The 22310-nt window shown below is 68.5% G+C and overlaps 6 protein-coding genes across 6 annotated transcripts; 5 read left to right on the forward strand and 1 right to left on the reverse strand.

Annotated features, from left to right (window-relative positions):
• Positions 1–66: 66 nt before the first annotated feature.
• Positions 67–279, forward strand: EMIHUDRAFT_61309 (hypothetical protein; the record flags this gene model as incomplete). Its single annotated transcript, XM_005775084.1, has 1 exon — positions 67–279. One exon carries the CDS (start codon positions 67–69, stop codon positions 277–279), a length of 213 nt encoding a protein of 70 aa, XP_005775141.1.
• Positions 280–478: 199 nt separating this feature from the next.
• Positions 479–1789, reverse strand: EMIHUDRAFT_431998 (hypothetical protein). Its single transcript, XM_005775085.1, has 4 exons — positions 1587–1789; positions 1387–1435; positions 1046–1301; positions 479–951 (listed from the first exon to the last, which is right to left on the reverse strand). The coding sequence occupies exons 1-4, from the start codon at positions 1774–1776 to the stop codon at positions 778–780; spliced, it is 669 nt and encodes a 222-aa protein (XP_005775142.1). The 5' UTR covers positions 1777–1789; the 3' UTR covers positions 479–777.
• A 344-nt stretch (positions 1790–2133) lies between these two features.
• Positions 2134–5855, forward strand: ARC5B (ARC5B, dynamin-related protein; the record flags this gene model as incomplete). Its single annotated transcript, XM_005775594.1, has 10 exons — positions 2134–2826; positions 3092–3283; positions 3457–3558; positions 3647–3850; positions 3913–4197; positions 4291–4494; positions 4719–4796; positions 4894–5289; positions 5356–5463; positions 5556–5855. The coding sequence occupies 10 exons, from the start codon at positions 2134–2136 to the stop codon at positions 5853–5855; spliced, it is 2562 nt and encodes an 853-aa protein (XP_005775651.1).
• Positions 5856–14415: 8560 nt separating this feature from the next.
• On the forward strand, positions 14416–15955 carry EMIHUDRAFT_349469 (hypothetical protein; the record flags this gene model as incomplete). The annotated part of the gene is made up of 2 exons (XM_005775086.1): positions 14416–14615; positions 14688–15955. Coding segments are annotated over exons 1-2 (600 nt in total), but the record flags the coding sequence as incomplete, so codon positions are not given.
• Positions 15956–16499: 544 nt separating this feature from the next.
• EMIHUDRAFT_95364 (hypothetical protein) lies at positions 16500–18164 on the forward strand (the record flags this gene model as incomplete). Its single annotated transcript, XM_005775087.1, has 1 exon — positions 16500–18164. One exon carries the CDS (start codon positions 16500–16502, stop codon positions 18162–18164), a length of 1665 nt encoding a protein of 554 aa, XP_005775144.1.
• Positions 18165–21072: 2908 nt separating this feature from the next.
• On the forward strand, positions 21073–22143 carry EMIHUDRAFT_195038 (hypothetical protein; the record flags this gene model as incomplete). Its single annotated transcript, XM_005775088.1, has 1 exon — positions 21073–22143. The coding sequence occupies one exon, from the start codon at positions 21073–21075 to the stop codon at positions 22141–22143; it is 1071 nt and encodes a 356-aa protein (XP_005775145.1).
• Between the last annotated feature and the right edge of the window lie 167 nt (positions 22144–22310).

Genomic DNA, 22310 nt, shown 5'->3' on the forward strand with positions numbered 1-22310 from the left:
CTCTCTGTCGGGTGCCGAGCGAGCGTGGCCGCCCGCCGGTCTCCCGCCCCGGCCATGATGGGCAACATGGCGCCCGACGGCCCCTTCACGCCGGTGGTACTCGCCGGCAAGGTCGTGCTAGGCGAGAAGCTGCTCAACAAAGTGCGCGGCAAGCTCATCACGTACCACGCGCAGGCGATCACCGAGTTTTGCGAAACCTACGGCGTGGCGCGCGAGATGCGCGGGGCCCTCGTCAAGAAGGCCAAGATTGTTGGTGGCGACCTCGGCTTCTTGTCTTGAGCTGAGCCTCTCAGCTTACAGGCTGCAGACAGCGACGGCCGTCGAGGTTCTATGGGTGCTGGCCCTTTATCATTCGATTGCGCGCCGCAGCGTGCCCGTCTTAACTGTTATGCGTTGGCGTTCCCGCCCGCACACACGTTTTGTCGTGTGTGACTGTGTGTTTTTTGCGGGATCGAACCACGAATGCGCTCTCTCAACACCATCCTCCTACCACTGTAAGTGTAACAACAAGACTCCACATATACGGTGTCCTCACACACGAGCGACACGAGATCACTACAAACTCGCTTGCAGCCGTGACAAACCGCACTGGTCGAAGCCGCGAAGCGTCGGACCGTCCCGGATCTCCTCGTCCGGCCGAGGGTCGCCCCCCCCCCCCCCTCCCTATCCCCGTGCACGACGCGCCGCGTGCGCCTCGGCGAGGTCAGGTGTGAAGCAGATGCCTGACGACCTCTTCCAATCGCGGGGCGAGGCGGCGCGTCGCTCTCAGACGGTCTCTCAGATGGCGGGCGCGCCGAGGGACTGGGCCTTCATCATGAGGAGGGCGGCGTGCTTGGCGCACGAAGTCGCGGCGAGCATCAGGCTTCCCTGCATCAGGATGTTGAAGAAGAGGACCAGCGGCAGGGCCGACGACGCGTACTCGAGCACGGCGTCGCAGTTCTCGACGGCGACCTGGCGCGCGGGAGAGGGCGGGGCGGGTGGAGGGCGGCGGGCGGGCGCGCGGGCGGCGGGCGGTAGTGTGCGTGCGTGTGTGGCTGCTGCCCGCCTGGTGCAGCCGCCGGGCGGCAGGCATGACGTAGATGGCGTGGAAGCGAGCGTCGGGCTCCGCCTCCTGCGCCGCCGCCCAGGCGGCCTTCTCGGCCTGCGCCTCCTCGCAGGCGGCAACCATCTCGGGCAGCGCGTCAGGCACGACCGCCACCGACACGATCATCGCCGCCGCCAGCGCGCCCGCCGAGAAGATCGCCGTCGCGACGGAGAGGGAGTGGGTGAAGCGGGCGGCGTGGGCGGTGCCGAGGGGGGAGCTGCGAGGGGTTTGGGGGGAGGGGTGGGTGGGGCGGGCGCGCGGGAGGGCGGGCGCGGGGCGAGCGATGCAGGGGGAGTGCCCACCGCTCGGAGTAGAGCAGCACGAGCGCAGACGCGACCAGGCCGAGGAAGCCTAGAGACGGGCGGAGAGGAGGCCTCCGGCCCCGCAGGCCCGCCAGAACGTGCGCAACACTGGTGGCGGCCAAGCGCGTCATGGGGTCGTGCGCCAGTACGAGGCCGAGATGGCCCGTGCGCAGTACAGCCCCCCCCCCGCGCCCGCGCACCGTGCAGGGTGAAGACCTGGAAGAGCGAAAGGCAAAAGAGAAGCGTCGCCGCTCCCTTGAGCGCGTTCGCCTCGTTTGTGAGACCGTTGTTGAGCGCGGCAAGCTCGGGGCTGCCCGCAACCGCGAGCTTCGAGGGCGCTTCGTCGACGATGTTCGCCACAACGACAACTTTCTCTCCCTTGGCTTCCATCTTTAGCCGGGCGGGCGGGCAGGGGCGAAGGAAGCGCGTTTCTTTTCCTAAAAGGGGGGAAGCGAGTGCTGCGCAGCAGCCTCGCTGGGCCAGAACGTCGGCCCGCGAGGTGGGGTGCTAGTCTGGGACCCATACGTGGCAGCTCCCTTGCTCCAAGCGCTTGCGCTTCGGAGGGGGGGGGTCTTCTCTTCTTGCGCTTCGGCAGTAGTGATCTAATCACCCGAATACCACGTTCGGATCGGTCCTCATCGCAAACCTCAGTTCACCTACGGGAATGTTCGGGAGAGATCTTTTGAGCTACATTCAGAGAGAAAAGATGACTCGCGCCCAAACTCGTGTTGCATACCCGCCCCGCGCATGCACACCAGTTTGCTGTTGTTGGCGTGCGCGGCGTGCGCTGTAGCGGCGGCGGATCCGCAGAGCGAAGAGCTGCTCGAGCTCGCCGCACGCGTGCACGGCGACGGCAACCTCGGCGGCGCCAATCTTCCGACGGTCGTGCTGGTGGGGCACCAGAACGCCGGCAAGTCGTCGCTGCTCGAGGCGCTGCTCGGGATCAAGCTGACGCACGTGGGCAACGAGGGCCTGACGCGGCGGCCGCTCCAGATCACCGCGCAGCGCGACGACTCGGCCGCCGAGCCCGCCCTCTTCCTCACGCGTGACGGCGGCGGCAGCGGCGGCGGCGAGGAGCAGGTGCGGCCTGAGCAGCTGCGGTCGCTGATCGAGCGCGAGAATGCGCGGCTCGAGGCGGCGGGCGAGTACGAGGCGGAGCCGCTGCGCGTGCGCCTCAGCTGGCGCCGCGCGCCCACCCTCGTCCTCATCGACACGCCCGGCTTGATCGGCCCAGCGGACGGGCTCGAGCTCGGCGAGGCTGCCGCGGCGGTCGAGGGGCTGGTGCTGCAGCATCTGACGCCGCCGAAGCGGCTGATACTGTGCCTGGAGGACACCTCCGACTGGGCCATCTCGCGCACCATGGCGGTCGTCTCGCGCGCCGACACCGACCTGCGCCGCACACTGCTCGTCGGGACAAAGCTCGACGCCAAGATGGCGCAGGCGGCACAGCACTAGCCTCGCGAGACCGACACACGCGCCGACACGCCTCCGCTGCACCCTCCGCTGCACCTCTGCCGCGGCTCCCACCCCTCCCGCCCTCCGCCCGCCCTCCGCCCGCCCTCCGCCGATGCGCCACGGGAGGTCCCCACAGCACGTCCACTCTGCCCTCTGAGCCCACGCGCCCCCTCGCCCTCGAGCCCTCGACGAGCTCTGGGCTCTCGCCGACCGTCCCGCCTCACCGCCCCCCTCCTCTCCCCTCCCCCAGTTCTCCCTCCCCGAGGACCTGCGAGGCTTGGTCGACCCTCCGGCGCTGGCGGCGGAGCGGCCGCACTTGCTCGGCGGGCCTATCTTCACGTCGGTGCCTCCGCTCCGCTCGGACTCGCGCCACGCCGGCCGCAAGGCTGCCGCCGGCGGCGGCGGCGCGGGAGGCTACAGCGACCTCATCGAGGAACATGAGGTGAGAGAGGGCGGTGCGAGAGAGAAGGGCGGTGGGAGAGAAGGAGAGAGAAGGGCTCCCCCGCCCCTTCCCCCCCACTCTACCCGCACGGCCCAGGAGAGAGAACAGCGTCGCGCGTCGCTCAGCCCCGCCCTCCGGAGTCTGCCACCCACCCACCCCTCCCTCCCCGCCAGGCCTCCCTCCGCCGCCTGCTGGGCTCCAAGCTCCAGTCGAGCGAGTTCGACGCGCGGATCGGCGTCTCCGCGCTGTGGCGCCTCATGGCGCCCCACCTGACGGTGCGCACCCTCGAGCCGCGGGAGGGCTCCTCCTCCCCTCGCCTCCGGCCCCCCTCTCGCACACCTGCCCCCCCCCCCCCCCCCCCAGGCGCGCTGGCTCGAGCTCGTGCAGGAGACGTCGCGCGAGCTCGAGGCGCGCATCGGCAAGATCCGCGCCGAGCTCAACGCGCCGCCGCCGCCGCCGCCTGCCCAGGCGCGCGCCCGGCCCAGAGCCGCCTCATTTCCCCCTTCCCCGCGGCTGGAGAGGGGGCGGGGCGGCGGCGCCTCTCCGACACCGCCTCTCAGCCACGGTGTTGCTGACTGGTGTTGCTGACTGGTGTTGCCGACGGACGGGTGGGCTGCGCCGCTCCTCAGGCGGTGGAGGACTTTGCGGATCGGTTCGCTGCGTGCGTCAACACGCTCATCAAGGGCACCGCCTCCATCTCGCCCTCCGAGCACGGGGAGACGCTCTCGCAGGAGATCGTCGCCTCCGCGTCGGGTGCCCTCTGCCGCTTCACGAGCGTCGACGGCAAGGGCGGCGCCGCGGCCGCGGCGGTGGCGGCCGCGCGGGCGGCGCAGGGGCGCGCAGAGAGCTCCGGCGACGGCGCGGACGGCGAGTCGAGCGAGCCGGGCTCGGTCGTGCCGAGCGACGTCGAAGAGGTGCACTGCCGAGCGGCGCGGGTGGGGTGGTGGTGGTGGTGGGGGGGGGGGGGGGGGGGCTTCCAACCCTCTCCGCCGCCGTCTGCCTCGCAGGAGCTCAACCTTTGGCTGCACTCGCAGAAGCGGCTATTTGGAGGGGCGCAGTACTGGCGCGCGCTGCAGGAGTTCATGCTCGGTGCGGTGGAGGGGCCCGCCGAGGAGGTGACCACCGAGGAGATCCTCAACGCGATGGGCTTCGACGGCTACCACGACGGAGTCAACTACATGCGCGCCGTCTCGGTGATCGTGGTGGAGAAGGTCGGCCCCGCACCCGCCCCGCACCCGCCTCGCAGCCCCAGCCTCCCCTCCGCCCCGCACCGTCCCCCCGCACCGTCGCCCCCGCACCGCGCCCTCGCCCTCCTCCCCGCCCTCGCCCTCCTCCCTGCCCGCCGCGCCTCTTGCATGCGACGCAGCCAGACGATAGCCAGCCAGGGCCCAAGGCTCACGGCACGCCTCCCGCCCTCCCTCCCTCCCGCCCTCAGGCGCGCGGCTACTTCGAGCAGCATCTCGCCCTCCTCCGGCTGCGGCTGCTCCACGTCATGCACCGCATGACCGGCCAGGTCGACTCGATGCTCAGCGCAGAGGAGCCGCCGCCGAGCCGCGGGTCGCCTCCGCGGCGCGCCCACGACACGTCCGCTGCCGTGCCTCCCCCCGCAGGAGCTTCCATACGTCGACCCGCAGGACGCGGCCGACGGACTCGCGGAGACGGCGGGGCTTGGGCTGAGCCGCGAGCAGCACCGGCGGATGATGGGGGCGGTGGCGCCGCTGTACGTCGGCTTTGTCGACAAGGCGATGGAGTCGTGCATGCGCAAGTGCATGTATGACGTCGAGGCGATCACAAAGTACGTTGTGTGGGACTCGTCGTCGGCGACCAAGGAGTCGCTCTACAACGTCTTCGTGCAGCCCGTCGCCGCCCACTTGCGCAGCCGGAGGCGCGACGGCGCCGCTGGCCGCAAGGCTCTCGTGCCGTCGGGGCGGCAGCAGCAGCAGCAGCAGCAGCAGGGGGGGGGCAGCGGCGGCGCGCCCGCGTTCGAGTCGTATGAGGAGCGCGCGGTGTTGCCGAGGGGGGGCGGCGGGCTGTGAGTGAGGGCCTCTCACGCCCCTGCTCCGTCCGAGCAGGAGCTCGTCGCCTCCTTCACCGAGGTGCTCACCTCGCGCCGCGTGACGGAGCAGATGCGGTCGCTCATGTCGGCTCTCGTGTCGGAGATCATCTCTGCGTGGAGGCAGGCGCGTCGCCGCACGCGCTCGCGCCTACGGGCGCCGCACGAGCGGTCGGCCCTCTCGCCCTCTCCTCTCACCGGCTCCCGCCGCTGGCGCAGGAGTTCTGCCGCATGATCTCGCTCAAACTCAACTCCTTCTTTCTGATGCCCTTTTGCCAGAACCTGCCCGCCTACCTGCGCCGCTCGATGCTCGAGCTCGGCGAGGCGGGCGGGCTTGGCTTCGAGCCGGGGAACCAGCCGCGTGAGGGGCGGATGGAGCAGCTGCGAGAAGAGCTCAGCCGCCTCACCGGCGAGAAGGCGGCGCTGCAGCGCATCAGCTCGCGCATGCAGGCCGTCGCATTCACTGGTCGCAGCAGGCCGCTGCCGCGCCCGCCACTGGCAAAGTCGGCGCAGGGCTAGCCGCCCCGCGCCGCGCCCGCCCACCCCTGTAGCGGCGGCGTTGGCCGCGTGGGGCCGTGGTTGGGCACGCGCGGCTCAGCCGGGCTCTCCCTATCCCCCCGGCGCCCCTCGCCTCCCCCACCCAACAGCTTGCGCCCGCCGTCGCGCCCGGCGGAGAGGGACGACATCTACTACACGACGCTGCGCCCTCCGCCCCCGCCCTCCACCCCGGACCGTACCAGCATGGAGCATCACACCTAACGGGTTTGCGGGGCGAGCGCGGGGCGAGCGTCGCCCCGTGGCATGGAGCATGCGCCCTGGACGCCCTGCCGTCCTCCTCTCTCTCTGTGTAGCCCTCGTGACCACCTCTCGTGTGTGTCTGCCCCCTCTCGACCCTTTTTGAGCCGTGAGAATCACTTCGTCATCAACTTGCCAGGGCCTCCTACACAAGCCAGTCTTAAACCAAGGAAAAAGAAATCCGGCTTCAGGCGCGGAAGCTAGAGAGCGGGGAGCCGCTCGCTCCAAGGCCGCAAACGATATGGACCCGCAGCTACTGTACAGCAAATATGTCGGCACCCTGCAGCGGACGATCGACATGACCTCAGAGGAGGGCATCAAGCTCACCGGCTACGTCAAGGTCAAGAACGTGGACCGCGACGGCGATTCGGTGGCCTTTGAGTGCGAACGCGTCCACACCGGCGAGCAGCAGCGCTCGACGCGGAAGAGGGGCTCGCCGAACGATCTCGTCGACGCCTACTGCAGGCAATTCTGCGTGGCCATTGGCGCGGACCCGGCCGCCCGGTCCGACACCACGATCGCCGTCAAGGTGCTCTTTCAGCGTCTGAAGCCGATCGCGACGCAGTTCTCGGGCGGCGACCCCCTCGCGGCCATGAACACGATGCTCCTCGTCAACCGCACGCCAATCGTGGCCCTCCTCCGAGCCGCCGAGGCGCTGCTGGAGGCCAGGATGAGCGACCCCATCGCCGCCAACGCCATCCACAATCAGATTTGGGAGAAGCTGGCCGACGAGTACCCAAAGCTGGAGCACGAGCTGCTCCTGGCGGTGAACGAGGGCGAGACGCCGACGATGGAGGAGATCGGGGAGCTGCTGGACGACGGGAAGGGCGACTTCGTCGCCTCGATCGAGGAGGCTGGCGAGCGCGACGGGTACGAGTACAGGGGTCCCCTGCACCCAGGGTCCGAGCGCGGCGCCGGCTACTACCGGCTGGGCGCGGCAAACATCCTCGCGCGGCTGCGCGCAAAGCTGCTGATTGTGGTGCGCAAGGCGGTGCGCGGCACGGCGGGGAACCTAGGGGACGCGGAGCTCAAGCGGCTGGAGGACCAGCTCAAGACGGCGGAGATGATCTTCCAGGACGCGGCGGAGCGCAAGCAAGAGTACGACCAGCAGGAGAAGCACCACGCAAAGATCAAGGAGTACCAGGGCGAGATCCGCGCGGTGAAGGAGCAGCTGAAGCAGCAGGGGAGGAAGAAGGAGCGGCGCGCGCTCGAGAGCCTCATGCAGAAGCACGAGAAGGAGCTGCAAAAAGAGGAGAAGAAGCTCGACGGCTGCATCAAGACGGTCAAGCACTGGGACGACCTCGTGTCCAAGAAAATGCGGATCCGCGGCCAGGAGTACGACACGTCCAAAACGATGCGCGACCTCGCAAAGTCGCAGCGCGACGCGATACGGGAGAGGATGGAGGCCTCGCGCGACTCGGCCTCGGACCGCGCGCTCGCCGACGCGGTGGTGGAGGCAGTGCGGCCGATAGTGGCCAAGTGGAGCCAGGACGTGGTCACCGCCCTCGCGCCGCTCACCTCGATGAAGATGGCGGTGCTGCAGCGGGCGATGACGCTCAACCCGTCCAACCACGAGGGCGCGGTCTTCGCGGCGATGATGCGCGACTCCGAGGCGGCGGAGGACAACGCCGCCGAGGCGCAGGCCATCGGCGAGCGGCTGCAGCTGACGACGGATAGCGTGTTTGAGCAGCTGGCGCTCGCGCTCGAGACGGGCGCTCTCTACACGTGCCAGCTGTGCCAGGACCTGAGCCCGTCGCGCAGGAAGGGGGACGGCATCCACGGGCTCTGCCAGTGGATCGACGTCTTCGACGCCGAGGTGCACCCCAACTGCATCGCGTGCTGCCGAAAGGAGAGCAAGGAGGGCGTGACGGTGCGGCTGTCCGTGCACGACCTGTGCCTGCAGCCGCTGCCCGCCTTCATGTGGCTCGGCCTGCACGACTCGGCCAACTCGGGCGACGTGCGCAAGCAGTTCCGCCAGCTGTCCAAGGTGCAGCACCCCCAGCGCGGCAACAACATGGACGACCACTGGCAGCTGACGCAGGTCATGCACCGCATGCTGGGCGACCAAGGCACGCTGCAGCTGTACCTCGAGCAGCGCAACCACGAGGCCTTCCTCGCGCGGTGGGAGAAGTGGGAGGAGCTGCAGCTGACGCCGCAGCAGCGCATCGAGGCGGCGCGCAAGGCGGGCGAGGGCGCGAAAGGGTCCGCCAAGGGCGGCAAGGCCGGCAAGAAGGCGAAGGTGCAGCAGGCGGCGTACGACCCGTCCGACCCGCGCGCGCACCTCGAGGCGGGCGGGGGCGCGCGGCAGCCGGGGTCGGCGCCGAAGCGCGAGCACCGCGCGCTGGAGGACCGCGTCTCCTCCTTCAAGGAGATGCCGCGCCTCACGCTCACGCAGCTCAACCCTGGCGCGGAGGACTTTGGCGTCGTGCAGGCGCAGTGGAAAGACAAGCTCGGCCAGGTGTTGCTCGCGCAGCGAGCCTATTACAAGCTCCAGCACGGCACGGTGGTCGGCCACCGCTCCCCGAAGTGGAGCGAGATCTACGCGGGCCCGAAGACCTTCCACCTCGTGGACGGCCTCAAGGACAGCGACGCCAACTACATCACCCTCCACCTCTTCCGAGTCAAGGCGGTGGCGCCCGAGGACACGGCGACCGGCAGGCCGGCGTGGGAGTCGGACTGGTCGGCGCCGACCGAGGTCATCCTCGACCTGAAGCGCGACGACCGCGAGGTCGAGCTCGAGAAGTTCATGGCCGCCAAGACGAAGGCCATCGCCGAGGTCAAGCGGCTCATCCACCCGCGCGCCGAGCCGACCCTCGAGGAGCTCAAGAGCGCCGAGTCGCTGATGCGCGGCTTCCAGTTCTCGCACCAGGGGCGCCGCCTGGCGGAGGCGGAGCGCGACGAGCTCAAGGAGATGGCGGCGACGATCGGCAGCTTCGCCGGCCGCCTCGAGAAGATCGAGGGCCGGCGGCGAGGCCTCTACGAGACCCGCGACCCGTGGCGGCGCCGGTGTGCAGACCTGCGTGAGCAGGCGAGGGAGTCGTCCGTCAACGCGCGCGCCGCGGCAAAGATGGTCAAGGAGTACGTCACGGAGCTCGCCGCGACGAAGCGGCTGCTGCCCGAGGGCGGCCTCTTCCCCGACTCGGAGGAGCACGCCATGCGCGCGACGATCGCCAACATGCTGGCGCAGTTCAAGGACGAGTACCACAGGCTGGCCGACGAGCTGCAGCGAAAGGAAAAGGCGCAGGGGGACAAGGAGGCGGCGATCCAGGCGGCGGCAAAGAAGGCGCAGCGGCGCCGCGAGGCGGGCGACGACTGGTCCGAGACGGCCGCCGTGCAGGATACGCGGGCCGTCGACCCGGCGGTCACGGCGGCGCGCGCGCGCGCTGAGGCCGTGGCCCAGGCGGAGGCCGAGGCGGAGGCGCAGGCGAGGATGCGCGCGAGGGCGGCGCAGGCGCAGGCGGCGCAGGCGCAGGCGGCCAAGGAGCGGGCGCCGGCCGCCGCGCCGGTGAAGAGGAAGGGCGTGGCGGCCACCAAGGCGAAGCAACAGCAGCAGGCCCAGCAGCAACAGCACGCGAAGGAGCTTGCGAGGGTGGGCGCGCTCAACCAGGTCGCAAACACCCTCGGGCTCGAAGAGTGCCCGCCGCTCGACGGCAGCGAGGCGGCCAACGCGGAGACGCTCCACGTTTGGACGCAGAGCATCGTGAGCCAGGCGGGCGACCTGCTCGGCATCAGCGAGGACGCCAAGCAGGGCTCTCTCGCCGAGCAGGTCAAGGCGTGCATCCGGATGCTCGGCATCAGTATGGAGGAGGAGGGCGAGGAGGGAGGAGAGGGCGACGCAGAGGCGGGCGCGGGCGCGGCGGCGGCTGCAACGAGCGACGAGGCCGGTCCGGTGGAGCCGGAGGCCGTCGCGCCGGCGACGCCCGAGGCGGGCGATGACTTGCCGAGCCACGCCATCGTCGCGGAGCTGGCTGGGCTGCTCGACCTGCCTCCCGGCGAGACGGAGCCGGGGTTCGTCGTCATGCAGGCCAACTCGATGCTCGAGATCGACCCGTCGGGCACCCTCAAGGAACAGGCCGAGCTGGCGCTGGCGATGCTGGTCGGGAGTGCCTCGCCCACCAAGTGGGAGAAGGCGGAGACGAAGAAGCGCGAGGCCAAGCCGCCAGCGCCTCCGCGGCCGCCGCCGGCGCCGCAACCGCCGCCAAAGCCGCCGGCGCAGCAGCCTCCACCAAAGCCACCAGCGCAGCAGCCTCCGCCGAAGCCTCCGCCGCAGCAGCCGCAGCCGGTCGCGCCGACCATCGCGGCAGGCGGGAGGCACCCCAAGCACTGGGGCGTCTTCAACATCAGGAGCGACAGCGTCGGCTACTTCTTGGGCAAGAGGGGCGAGACGCACCGGAAGCTCATGGACCACACGGGCACCAAGATCCAGATCTCGAACGCCGACCCAAAGGCGGGCCCCTCCCAGGTGCAGATTGTCGAGATCCAGGGCGCGAGCGCCTCGAGCGTCGACAACGCCATCGTGACGATCGTCAAGTGGTTTGGCGAGCTGCTCTGGAGCGACGACCCGGAGCAAAAGCGCCGTCTCGCGCTCGCAGTCAAGGCCGTGGCTGCCGCCGAGGGTCGAGCCGAGGGGGTCCCCGCTCGTGCGCGCTCGCCGTCGCCCGCGCGTGCGCCATCGCCCGCACCGCCGCCGCCGCCGCCGCCTCCTCCGCCGCCGCCTCCCGAGCCCGCGGCGGCGGTGCAGCCGGACGACTACAAGCAGGCCAAGGCGGAGAACGGCAACTGGCCGTCGCTCAACGCGGCGCGCGCGCCGCCGCCCGCGCCCGCGGAGACGCGGAAGGCCGACGGGGCGGACGAGCAGGCCGGGCTCGACTTTGAGCAGGTCAAGCATTTGGCCGACATCCTCGGCCTCGAGCCGGCCGGGGAGGGGCCGCTGCTCGCGTGGGCAAAGGGCGCGATCGAGCAGATGAACGCCATCCTCGGCGAGGAAGGCCACGGCTCGCTCGCCGAGCAGGTGACGCTCGCGAGGCAGCTCCTGCTCCCCGACGAGGTTGCCGCCGAGGAGGCGGCGGCGGTGGCGGTGGGCGCGGCTGGCGGCGGGACAGTCGAGCTGATTCGCGCCGCGTCGCCGACGCCGTCGACCTCCTCCTCGGTCGTCTCGGCGCCGGAGAGGGGGCCCACCCCGTGGGTGCCGGCTGCAGAGGGGCCGCCGAGGCCGGCCAGCGTCGAGCCAGTGGCGCCGGCGCGCCCTCCAAAGACCGTCACGCCGCCGCCACGCCCTCCGGCACCGCACCCGGCTGGCGAGCGGCCGCCAGGCCTGCCTCCGCCTGGCCTGCCGCACTCCGAGCCGGACGCGTCCCTGTACTCGTCGCCCGCCCCCTCGGTGGCTGCCGCGCCCGCCGTGGGGTCGGGCGCCTTCACGATCGCGTCGCTCACCGCGGCGTGCAAGGGGTGGAGCCCGGCCGTGCGGCTCGGGCAGCGCGAGACGTGCGAGACGTACCGCGGCGTCCTCCCGAGCGGCACCCCGATCGCCGTGCAGCGCGTGCGCACCGTCTCAGGCCAGGCGTGGCAGGCGGAGCTCGACGAGATGATGCGCTCCAACGTGAGCCACCCGAACATCGTGCAGCTCCTCGGCCTCACCTCGGACGGCCCCACCGCGTGCGTCGTCTACGCGTACATGGACGGCGGATCGCTCGGGCAGCGGCTCCGTGCGGCGCCGCTCTCGGCGTCGGCGCGGCTTGCCCTCTTGCGACGCCTTCTCGTTCTCGGACCTTGCCTGGACCTCTCCTGGAACTTTCCTGTAGGCGCGGCTGCTTGCCCTCTGCGACGCCGTGCGCGGCCTCGCCTTCCTGCACGACCTCGGCGTGGTCCACCGCCACGTGCGCCCGTCCAACATCCTGCTCGACCGCTCCGGCGGCGCCAAGATCCGAGACGGTTGCGTCGCGCGCGCGTTCGAGTCGTACAAGGAGAGCGAGGACGAGTCGGCCCTCATCTTCAAGGCGCCAGAGTACTTGCGCGGCGGCGCGCCGACGACCAAGGTGGACTCGTATGCGCTCGGCCTGACAATCCTCGAGACGGTCACCGGCCGAGCGGCGGAGCGGCCGACCGAGTCCTTCTCCACGCTGCTCGAGCTCGCCGAGGACGCCTTTCTGGACGAGGACGACCCGGCGCCGCTGCGCAGCCGCGCGGACCCGAACGACGGCGCCGAGGGCGAGACGTGGCGCCCCTTCCACCGCGAGGTGTCGCCCCTCTGCCGCAGCCCCGCCCCCGCCGAGCTCCGCCAAACACCCCTGCGCCGCGCGGCCCGCGACCCCGGGCGGCGCGTCGTAACCCCGCCCTCGCCCCTCCCCCCCTGTCTCTAGGTGGCCACCCTGTACGGGATCGTGCTCGCGTGCCTCGAGAAGAAGATGCGGCGCGCCGAGGTCAGCGCCCTGGTGCCGCGCTTCGAGGAGATGCGCTCGGCGCTCGAGAAGATCGAGCCGGACGTGCCCGGAGAGTTCCTCTGCCCAATCACGCACGAGGTGCGTCAGACAACACAGTCGTAGTCGCAGTGGTCGCAATAGAGGTGCCCGGCGGGTACCTCTGCCCCAACGAGGCACGAGCTCCCTCTCGCGGCGCAGCCCCTCGCCCGCCGCTCCAGCGCTCCTGCCCCTCCACCCACGCCGCCAGGTGATGGTGGATCCGGTGGTCGCCGCCGACGGCGAGACGTACGAGCGCAAGGCGATCGCCGAGTGGCTGCGACGAAACCAGACCTCGCCGACGCTGGGCACGCCCGCCGAGCATGAGGGCGCTTGCAGTCCGTGTCACGTCCGTCACGCGAGCTTGGACACGGCACTAGGCACGCCGATGGCGGACAAGATGCTCCGCGAGAATCGGCTGCTCAAGATGCTGGTCCAGCGCCACCTTGCCAAGTAGCACCGGGAGGACGCGTGCGGCGGCGACCGCCGCTCTCGGGGCCGCTTGCGCACGAAAGTGCGGTGGCAGTCGAGACGCGAGGCGTTTTGAGCTCTCGCTTCTCGCGCGCGCGTGCGGCGAGAGTGAGCCGTTTTATGTGGCGAGAGGCGATGAGTCAGAGTACTGACATGTTTGTGTGGTCCACACACACACACTCAAGGTGTGTACGTTACCGGAGTAAGGAGTGGAAGAAGACAGAGAGAGGGAGGAAACAAGCTGTGAAAGGAGAACACAGGCAGCGCTGCCGCTGGCCACGCGTCGGCTGCAGGAAATGTCATTTCAAATGATTTCATTCTCCCACTCGGCCGCGGAGGCCCCAACTGAGAGCGGGGCCCGGGGCAGGGGGTCCCTACTGGTCGTGCCCACCCCTCGCACGACCCCGGGCGAGACAGCGGGGGACCCCGCAGCAGCAAACCCGCCCCACTTACATGCACCTCCTAATTCTTCTGCGCAAATTGCCCTGCCCGCCTTTCGACACCGATCACGGTCCTCAAGCAAGAGCCCTTTCGGGCGCATGTCTGGGCAGCATTTTCCTCGGAGAGCGGGCGACGCGGCGGCGCTGGCGGCGGAGGAGGCGGCGCACCGTGGCGGCGGCGGCCCGTGGCGTACTCGCTTGGAGACGGCCAAAGAGGCGCTGGCGGCAAAGATCGAGGAGGAGGAGAGGGCCGCGGCCGAAGCTGCTCGCGCCGCTGAGACGGCTCGGATCGAGGCGGAGAAGGCGGCGGCGGAGGCGGCGGAGCGCTTGGCTGCGGAGGAGGCTGCGGCCAAGGCACGTCTACGAGTCAAAAAGGTGAAGACGCGTCGCCACTCTCGTCTCACCGTGTGGTGTCGGGCCGCTGTAGGCGGAGCAGGCTGCGGCCGAGGCCGCCGCGGCAGAGGCGGCGAGGGTAGCGGCGGAGGAGGCCGCCGCGGCAGAGGCGGCGAGGGTGGCTGAGGAGGCTGAGGCGGCAGAGGCAGCGGCGGAGAAGAATCGCCAAGAGCAGGCGGCGGTGCAAGCGGCGGTCCTCTCCAAGGAGGCGGTGGCGAAGAAGGAGAAGCAGAAGGAGGAGAAGAAGGAGAAGGCTCGGCTGGCGGCCGGGCGGCCTGGCATGGCCAAGGCCCAGCCGCACACGATGGCTGCCTCGCCGCAGACCATCAAGGACGGACTCGCGCTGCCGTGCGGCTCGGCGGTGCCGCCCGGGCGCATCGAGAAGCCTTACAAAGAGGTGGCAGTCGCGCACCTGTCGGGCCTTGGCGCCGGGCAGCACCCAATCTCGTCTCACGTTACTGTAGGCGGCGGCAAAGCCTCCCCCAGAGAAGGCTGTCGCCGAGGCCGCACCGGCAAACAAGGCGGCAAAGGTGATGGCGGCGGCGGTGGCGGCGGCAGCAGAGGCGGGCGAAGCCACCACTGAGACTCCGCGCAAGCTCGCCGACAAGCGGCGGCCCAAGAAGGAGAATGCGCGCGAGAAGCAGCGGCGCGAGATGGAGGAGGACGCGCTGCTGCAGGATCGGATCCGCGAGGTGGAGGAGGAGAAGCTGCGGCAGCGCATCGAGGCCCACAGAGCAGCTCGAGCGGTCAGGCGCTTTTCCAGCAAACGCTCACTCCCCTTCTCCCTGTTCCTTCAGGATGCGGCAGCGGCAAAGGAGAAGGATCAGCTGGCGGAGGCCAAGGAGAAGGCTCGGCTCGCGGCGAACACGACCAAGCTCACCAAGGTGGCCGCCTCGCCGCCGCCGCAGCCGGGGCCGCGGCAGCCAGTCATGGCGGAGCCTTGCTTCACCCACGCGCCTCCCGGGCTCGTCAGACAGAGCGAGGTCTTCGAGGAGGCGCTGCAAGAGACTCCCATGGCGCCACGTGAGCCGTTCCCGCACGGCTTCCAGCCGGGCTTCCTTCTCCCTCGCCGCCGTGAGCCCGTCGACGACGAGAGTCCCGGGCCTCGGCTCGGTCCACATTCATTCTTCACATCCGCCCGCCTCCGCCTTAAAGCCCGCTCGCCATCCTCGCCATCCTCGCTTGCCTTTGGCACGTATGACATGAGGCGCTCGTTCTCGTACGAGTCGGCCGTCACCGAGGCGAATGTTGCGACACTGCATGGGATACTGCCGCAGCTCGTCCGCTCCTCGTGCGAGGCGCTGCTCAAAAGGCACGGCACCGTGACGCGAGCAGTAAACGCAGTGTGGGAGGAGGAACACGTGTCTGACTCGGACGACCTGCCGGACTTGGTCGAGCCCGATGAGGCGCCGCACGCGGGCCGGACCTCGGGCGCGGCCTCCTCCAAGCCCTCGACGACGCGCGATAAGTCGGACGCAGTCGCGTTTAAGATCGGGCTGGCAGCGGGCACAGTGTCCGAGGTGGCGGAGAAGGTGTGCCCCATGCTCGAAGTCGACCGCACGGTGGTGCTCGGCCTCGCTGCGCAGATTGACGCGTGCTACGAAAAAATCTTTGTGCGGAGTGTGGGGCCCGCGCCGGCAGCCACCACGCCCCTCACCGAGAAGGCGAAAGGCAAGCAGCGCGCCCGGGACCAGTGAGGCGACCGCACGCCGGTGCGCGCGCATGCGCCGCTTCCTCCTGCCGCCACGCCCGGTTGCGCGCGTGGGGGGAAGGGTGGGCGCTGGCGAAGGGGGCGAGCGCGCATAGATGCCGTGTCATAATGTACACATGGTCAGGCCTCGCTGCTGCTAGTTGGGCGAGGCTGGCCATGATGATGGCGACATGGGGCCTGCACTGCACATGCGTCATGTGCCGATCTGTGTCGTGGCCTAACTAGCCGGCGCCGCCCCTCTTGCTCGCTACAAGTTGAGGTGCCGCAACGCACACACACACACAACGCACGCACGCACAGCGCCTACCTACTAGCGGCGGCGTGTGGAGCTGGTATCTGGTAAATTCGATCATTAATCATCTGTTGTTTGAAACAGCTTATAATTGCAACTCAAGCAATAATTGCGCTCTTTGCGGGCGCGCTGTTCATGTACTTTCAATGTCTTTGCACGTGGCACGCGCGACGCGCCGGCCCGGCCGGAGTCGTCCTAGAGTACGAGAGCGTCCGGACGGCGTGATCGCCCACCCACCGCTACCCCCACGCCCCAGGTCACAAGGTAGGTAGGTGGGCTGCCAGACGCCTCGCGGCTCAATCGAGCGTGGCATGTGTGCGTGCGCACACGTTCATGCAGCGTTCACGCATTTTTTCTTCCTTTCTTCTCTCGCATAACACTAAAATTCATCTCTCGGTCTGTGGACGTGTTCATCGCTAAAGTGCGCGCTGCGTCCCGCCACCCGGCATGTATGGCGCATTCCTCCTCGCCAGTCTCTGCATTGCACCGCACCTGAGACGAGGGCAGTTCCGGCGAGCGGCAACGCCCGTGGCAACCACATCGCCACCGGCACGCACCGAGAAGCTGCTGCAGTCTCTGAGCGCAAACGCGGTCGCATGGCGGGCAATGCCGGGGGCGGAGCGCGCCGCCGTGGCGCGCGAGTGCTGCGCAATGTTTGCATCGATTGACCCTGGCTGGCTTCGCGATTCGATGGCGCTCGAGGGCTCCACGGAGTCGGTTGACGCCTCCAAGAAGCACTACCTCTTCGTGTCGGCCCTCCACGGCTCGCTCCTCTCCATCGCCCGCACACTCGAGCGCGACGACGAGGCCCAAGGAGACGCGGCGACGCGCGCTGACGGCTCCGTAGTGCACAGCTTCCCGACTCCGCTCCCCACGCTGCCCGGCGTCACGGGTGAAATCTGGTGCAGCAAAACCGGCGTCCCTGCCGCCGCCTCGCCTGGAGATGGCTGCTCGGGCGCCGAGGTCTGTCTCGTGCTCGGCGCCGGCAACACCGACTTCCTTGGGCTGCGCGATTGTGTGCAGCGCCTCTTTTGTCACGGCGAGTGCGTCCTGCTCAAGCACCACCCACTCCGCCCCTTTCTGTCTGCCCCGGCGGCGCACATCTTTGCTCCGCTCTTGGCGCGAGGCTGCTTCGCCCAGATTATGGACCCGGGCGACGTGGCCCAAATCCGGGGCATGGTGCAGCACCCGCTCGTGGGGCATGTTGCCGTGACGGGTGGCGCAGGCACGCATCTCGCCGTGGCTGCCGCGCAGCGGGCTGTCGGCAGGCAGGACAGTCTCAGCAGCGAGCTCGGCTGCGTGACCCCGTGGATCTTCATTCCCGACGAACCGTCTGCCGAAACGCCGGGCTGGAACAACGCCTCAGTGAGTTTCGCGGCGCGCAACCTCGCCGCGGTCAAGCTCGACAACGGCGGCCACAACTGCAACTCGCCGCAGGTTGTGATACTCCCCAGCGGCTGGGGACACACCGACGCCTTCTTGGCCGCACTGCGTGGGGCGCTATCAGAGCTACCCGCCATCCCTCCCTACTACCCGGGGAGCTTCCAACGCGCCGATGCGGCCGCTAGGGCTGCCGAGGCCTGCTCCGGGGCAAGCGTCGAACGGATCCCGACGTCGGCAGGCCACGACTTTGCTCTGGTCGCTCTCGGAGAGGCGCCTGCTGCGGACGCCACACTGGCTCCGTGGGTGCGCGAGCGCGGCGCAGTGCTGAGAGAGGAGGCGTTTGGACCGCTGCTGGTGGTGCTGTCCCTGCCTAGCGCGTCTCCGACCAGCTACATGGATGCGTCGGCGCGGCTCTGCAACGAGCACATCTTTGGCTCGCTTTCGTGCGTCCTACTCGTGCCGTCGACGATCGCGCAAGAGCAGCTAGACCGCAGCCTCGTCGCTCCGCTCCAGTATGGCGCGGTGGCAGTCAATCTGTGGTCCGCTTTCAACTACCTCTTCCCTGAGGGCACCTGGGGCGCCTTCCCCGGCCGATTCTCGCCCGCGGCGCCCTCGACGGAGGCTGATGGCGTCGGCTCAGGCAACGGCGTGGTCGGCAACGCCCTCGCGCTTGACGGCGTGCAAAAGTCCGTGCTCCGGGCGGAACTAGCGAGCCCGGTGACAGACATGAGCGGACGCCCGCCCGCCCGCGTCTTCTCCGCCCTGGCCGCCGGCGTCACGCACTCGCACCGCAAGGGAAGCCGCGGCTCAGCTTACGCGGTCGTTGCGGCACTCGCGGCGCTCGTGACGGGCGGCCCGGCCGCAAAGGCCGGGTCTGGACCGTCGTAGAGAGGCGGGAGGAGGAGAGAGCGTCCGCCGCACCGTACACCGGCTGAGTCTTTGCTCAGCTCCAAGCGGCAGCGCCAGCGGCACCGTGTGCGGGCAGCGGGGCGCTGGGCGGTTGTGCGCGCGGGGTGCCGGGGTCCTGGGGTTGACGGAGTCGGAGAGCGGCAGAACGCAGTGCAGGCTCGGCGCTCCGCGACTCTCAGCCTAATCTGAGGTCTGACCTCTCACACTCACCACTCAGCAAACTCTCACTCAGGGCACAGAGGGGTCGGCGGTGTGCGCTGCCCACATACACATATCCCACGCAACACGGGCATGTTGCACGACCGGCCTCCGGCTCCGCGCGGCGCGTCCCGGCTCCCGCGCGATGTGAATTGTGTGTAACGATGTAACGTGTATATGAGTGGAGGGCTGTGCGGCCTGCGCGATAATGAAGAGAGAGGAACACATCGAGTGGCTGAGGAAGCTCTTCACTGGGTGGAAGGAGGCTCGCCGGCCTTGAGGGAGTCGCGGAGGAGGAGGGATAACGGAGGTAACGTGCAGACAGGCCAGCAGCCAGTGGGACGAACGAGGGCCGCGACGGCGGCTCAAGCGGGAGGGAGCGGAGACGGTGGGCAGCGAGCGAAGTGGGTGAGACTGATGATGCTCCTTCGACTTAGGGAGCGGTTCAGCTGCTGGGCGGGCTTCAGGCTGGTGCTCACGCGAAAAGGAATCGACGCGATGTACAAAGCATACAAGAAGAGGAGAAAGAAGAGGACGGACATCGGTGATGACGAAACAGAAGCTAGCGCAGACGAGGGCAGGGCAGACCCGGGGACGGCGGAGTCGGAGCAGACGGCATCGGCCGCCGAGGAAACGTTGGGAAGAGGCACGAGGAGGGCGGCGACCTCGACCGACTACGGAGGACCCGTCACCAGACGACGCAGGGCAGACGACGGGGAGGCGGAGCAGACGCGCAGGGCGAGACGAGGGAGGGAGCAGGATGTTGCTGAGATCAGCAGGAGGATGTACGACGAGATTAGGAGCAGCAGGGACCCGAGGGACCATGTGGAAGACGGCTAGTGCTAGTCCCCCATCGGGAGGACGACCCCGGCTAGTCGCCGACCACACCCACAAAGAACCCTGCACAAAGACCGCAGGGCGGGGACCTGTTCCTTTTTACCCATCTCCTAGTAGAGGTGTCCGTGTTATTTATTTATTTATGCGCGCGCGGCGGTGCCGGTGATGGGGGAACCCCCCCCCCGCGCGGGAGCGGAGAGAGTTAGTCAAACAGTTTCGAACACACACACACTCACCACTCTGGTGGCCACTAGAGTAATTGAGACACACGTTGAGACACAAATGCTCCTCATTCGTGGGCGTCTCAGACCAGCGGACAGCTGTGCACCGTGAGTCCATTCGAGTGACGTGCCATGCGGCTCTCTGACCGGGCTCGTGTGCTTGGCGTGCGTTCGAGCGCCTGCGGTTGCATTGGGGCGGCCGGGCGGGTCAAAGAGTGGAGAGCCCGGTGAAGGAGGGGGCGAGAGGAGAAACAGAGACACCCTCAGGTCAAAGTGAAGAAAAAACAGGTGGCAGCATGCGTTTGCTCAGTCCAAGCGCAGTTTTTCTTGTCTTCCTCGGGTGTGGGCGGAGAGGCGGGCGGAGGAGGCAGCGGGCGCGCGCCGTCTCGGCTGCTCTTTTTCGGCGGCCACTCGGCGCCGGCTCAAAGCTCCTGCGACGGGAGATGCGTGGCATGCGAGTGGGTTGCTAGCGGAATGCGCAACGGGTGGGCGGCAGCGTTTGCTTCGGGGCAGGGGGGACGCCGGCCAGCCTCAGAGTCCGGGCTCGCCAAGGGAGTTCCGACTGCTCTTCCTATCGTTTGTGGTGTGTGGAGTCCTCACCGGCTGGCGCGGTGGTGCGGGCACGCGGGCGACACTCCTTTGTCCTCAGGCCGAAGGTGTCACCACCGCCGTGCGGCTCAGGGCTTCTTAGAGATTGTGCTGCCTCACGGGACAGAGTGCCGGCCCACGGGCGGTCGCGCGGGCATGCGGGGCGGGCTGTCTTTCAAGCGAAGCGGACCAGCGATGACGGCCATGTGCGCCGTCGTCAGCGAGCTGGCAGAGCGTGTTGAGGCCGCGGGATGGTGAGCGCGCGTTGCTTTATGCTCATGGCTCGAGAGAGGGAGGTGGGGTCGAGGATGTTGAGACGAGGTGCCGTGTTGGCTGCCTGTTGGCTGCCTCGTGTGCTGCCTGCCTCGTTCCAGCAGGAAAAAATCGCCCGGCGAGTGCTCGAGTACGTTTAGCCAGTGGACCTGAGCAACAACATGACCTGGAGGCAAATGATCGGAGTGGGAGTCAGAAATGTGGTCCTTGCGCGAGGGGAGCTCGATAGACTCGAGGGGCCAGGATATGCAGCAAGGAGGGCGGAGCTGCGCCGAAAGGCGAAAGAAGCCGAGAGAACAAGGGAACGGCAGGCGGCGGCGGCGCAGGACGAGGCAGAAGAGAATGACGCGACAGAGGAGGAAGTGACAAGGGAGAGAACGACGAGAGTGGGACGGCCGCGAGGTGGCATGAAGGTTGCAGCGAGAAGCGGCGAGAGACTGCGAAAAGAGATAGGAAGAGGCAGACTCCCTAGGGTGGGCGACGGCTAGCGCATCACACCCCTCTCCTTAAAATCCCTGTGTGGTGGCGGCGTGCCGTCCTCCCATCCGCATCCCTCCCTTGGGTTGTCTGTTTTCTTTCTTTCTTTCTTTTTTAGCCAGAGATGGCGCCGCCGGGCTGCAGGAGAGAGAACGGCGAGAGAATCTGAGGGAGGGACGATCGCGAGGTGGCATGAAGGTCGCTGAGAGAGTTGGCTACCCGTATTTTTTTCTTTTCTCTCAACGACGCCCCGGTATATTGCGCCCGCCGCCGGGGAACCAGCGTTTCAAGCCATGTCGGCCACGGCCCGAGAGCGAATCCTGTACTGCATTGCCGTGTATGACAACTCGCAGCTCATCTACACACGCACGATGCTCGACGGGGCGCGTGACATGTGCGAGGCGGGGTTTCGGCTGCGCGTTGTGCTTCTCACCGCTCACCCCGAGCTGCTCACGCCCCTCGACGACCTCAAGGCCGCGCTTTCATGCGCGAACCGGGACGGCGCGCTCGAGCTCGAGCTCGCCGTCCGACCACCCGCCACGAAAAAGGCACTGACGCTCGAGCACCGCAGACTCATGTGGGACCGGCTCGATGCCCACGACCTGTTCATCTATGCGGAGGACGACATCGGGCTCACCCTCGCCCACCTCTCTGCGTGGCTCAGCGAGACGCGGCGCCTGGCGACGCGGAGATATATGGTGGGATTCATGCGCTACGAGCGCGCTCTCCTCTTTGGGCCCACCCTCAACGGGAGAGGTGGGATTGCCTACGACGCGGGGAGGCTGCAGCATGGCGCACGATCGGAACGGGTGGTGTGGGAGCACGCTCCGGCGTCGCTCCACGTGCTCCGCCTTGGCGGCGAGCTCTACTACCAGCCTGAAACCGTTCACCACGGCATGTGGATCGCAAACCGTAAGCAGCTGCTCTCGATCCAGAGCCGGTGCCACCAACTGATGACGCGTCCCTGCGACGTCGAAAGATACAGCAGGGGGCGCGAGCGCCTCTTTGCGGCAGGGGAGCTCTACAGCTGCGGTGCGAGCAGCATGGTCATTCCGGTGGAGCGCGCAGCATCGCACCTGGTGCACCATTTGCCCGATAAGAATTGGTACAGCCGAAGCAGAGGTCGGTGCTTGTGGGCGGAGGAATCGCTGCTCAGCCACAGCAGGCGCGTCGTTGAGAGGTGCAAAGGGCCGGCGCCAGGCGCGTGCGTCGAGCAGCGCAGGTACCAGCGGCTTGTGCCCGGCCCGAATCGCACGTTCGATTGCGCCGCGGCTGGGCTCACCCCCGTGGCCGAGTACACCAACGGATCGATGCCCGGCCCGCACGGCAACCCCCCGCGTCCGAGCGCTCGGAGGAGTGGCTGAGGGCTGGCACCGAACCACTTGACCGAGGATGCCATGTTGTTGTTGATTAACTCATGACTCGAGAAGGCCAACTGAACTGTGTGGAACTCTACACGTACATCTCGTGGGTAATTTCAAAAAAAAAGATCGCTCCAATTTTACGTGCGCGAGACTAGGTCCAGCCCTGG

The sequence above is a fragment of the Emiliania huxleyi genome (assembly GCF_000372725.1).
Source record: "Emiliania huxleyi CCMP1516 unplaced genomic scaffold EMIHUscaffold_3, whole genome shotgun sequence".
Taxonomy (NCBI): Eukaryota; Haptophyta; order Isochrysidales; family Noelaerhabdaceae; genus Emiliania; species Emiliania huxleyi.

What these genes read in the sequence shown, in the direction of transcription:
- EMIHUDRAFT_431998 (XM_005775085.1), bottom strand. Translation starts at nt 1,776, where the DNA reads ATGGAAGCCAAGGGAGAGAAAGTTGTCGTTGTGGCGAACATCGTCGAC. An exon ending in CCAGGTCTTCACCCTGCACG is followed by an intron (nt 1,436 to 1,586) that starts GTGCGCGGGCGC and finishes GCCCGTCTCTAG; the next exon opens with GCTTCCTCGGCCTGGTCGCG. An exon ending in GTGCTGCTCTACTCCGAGCG is followed by an intron (nt 1,302 to 1,386) that starts GTGGGCACTCCC and finishes AACCCCTCGCAG; the next exon opens with CTCCCCCCTCGGCACCGCCC.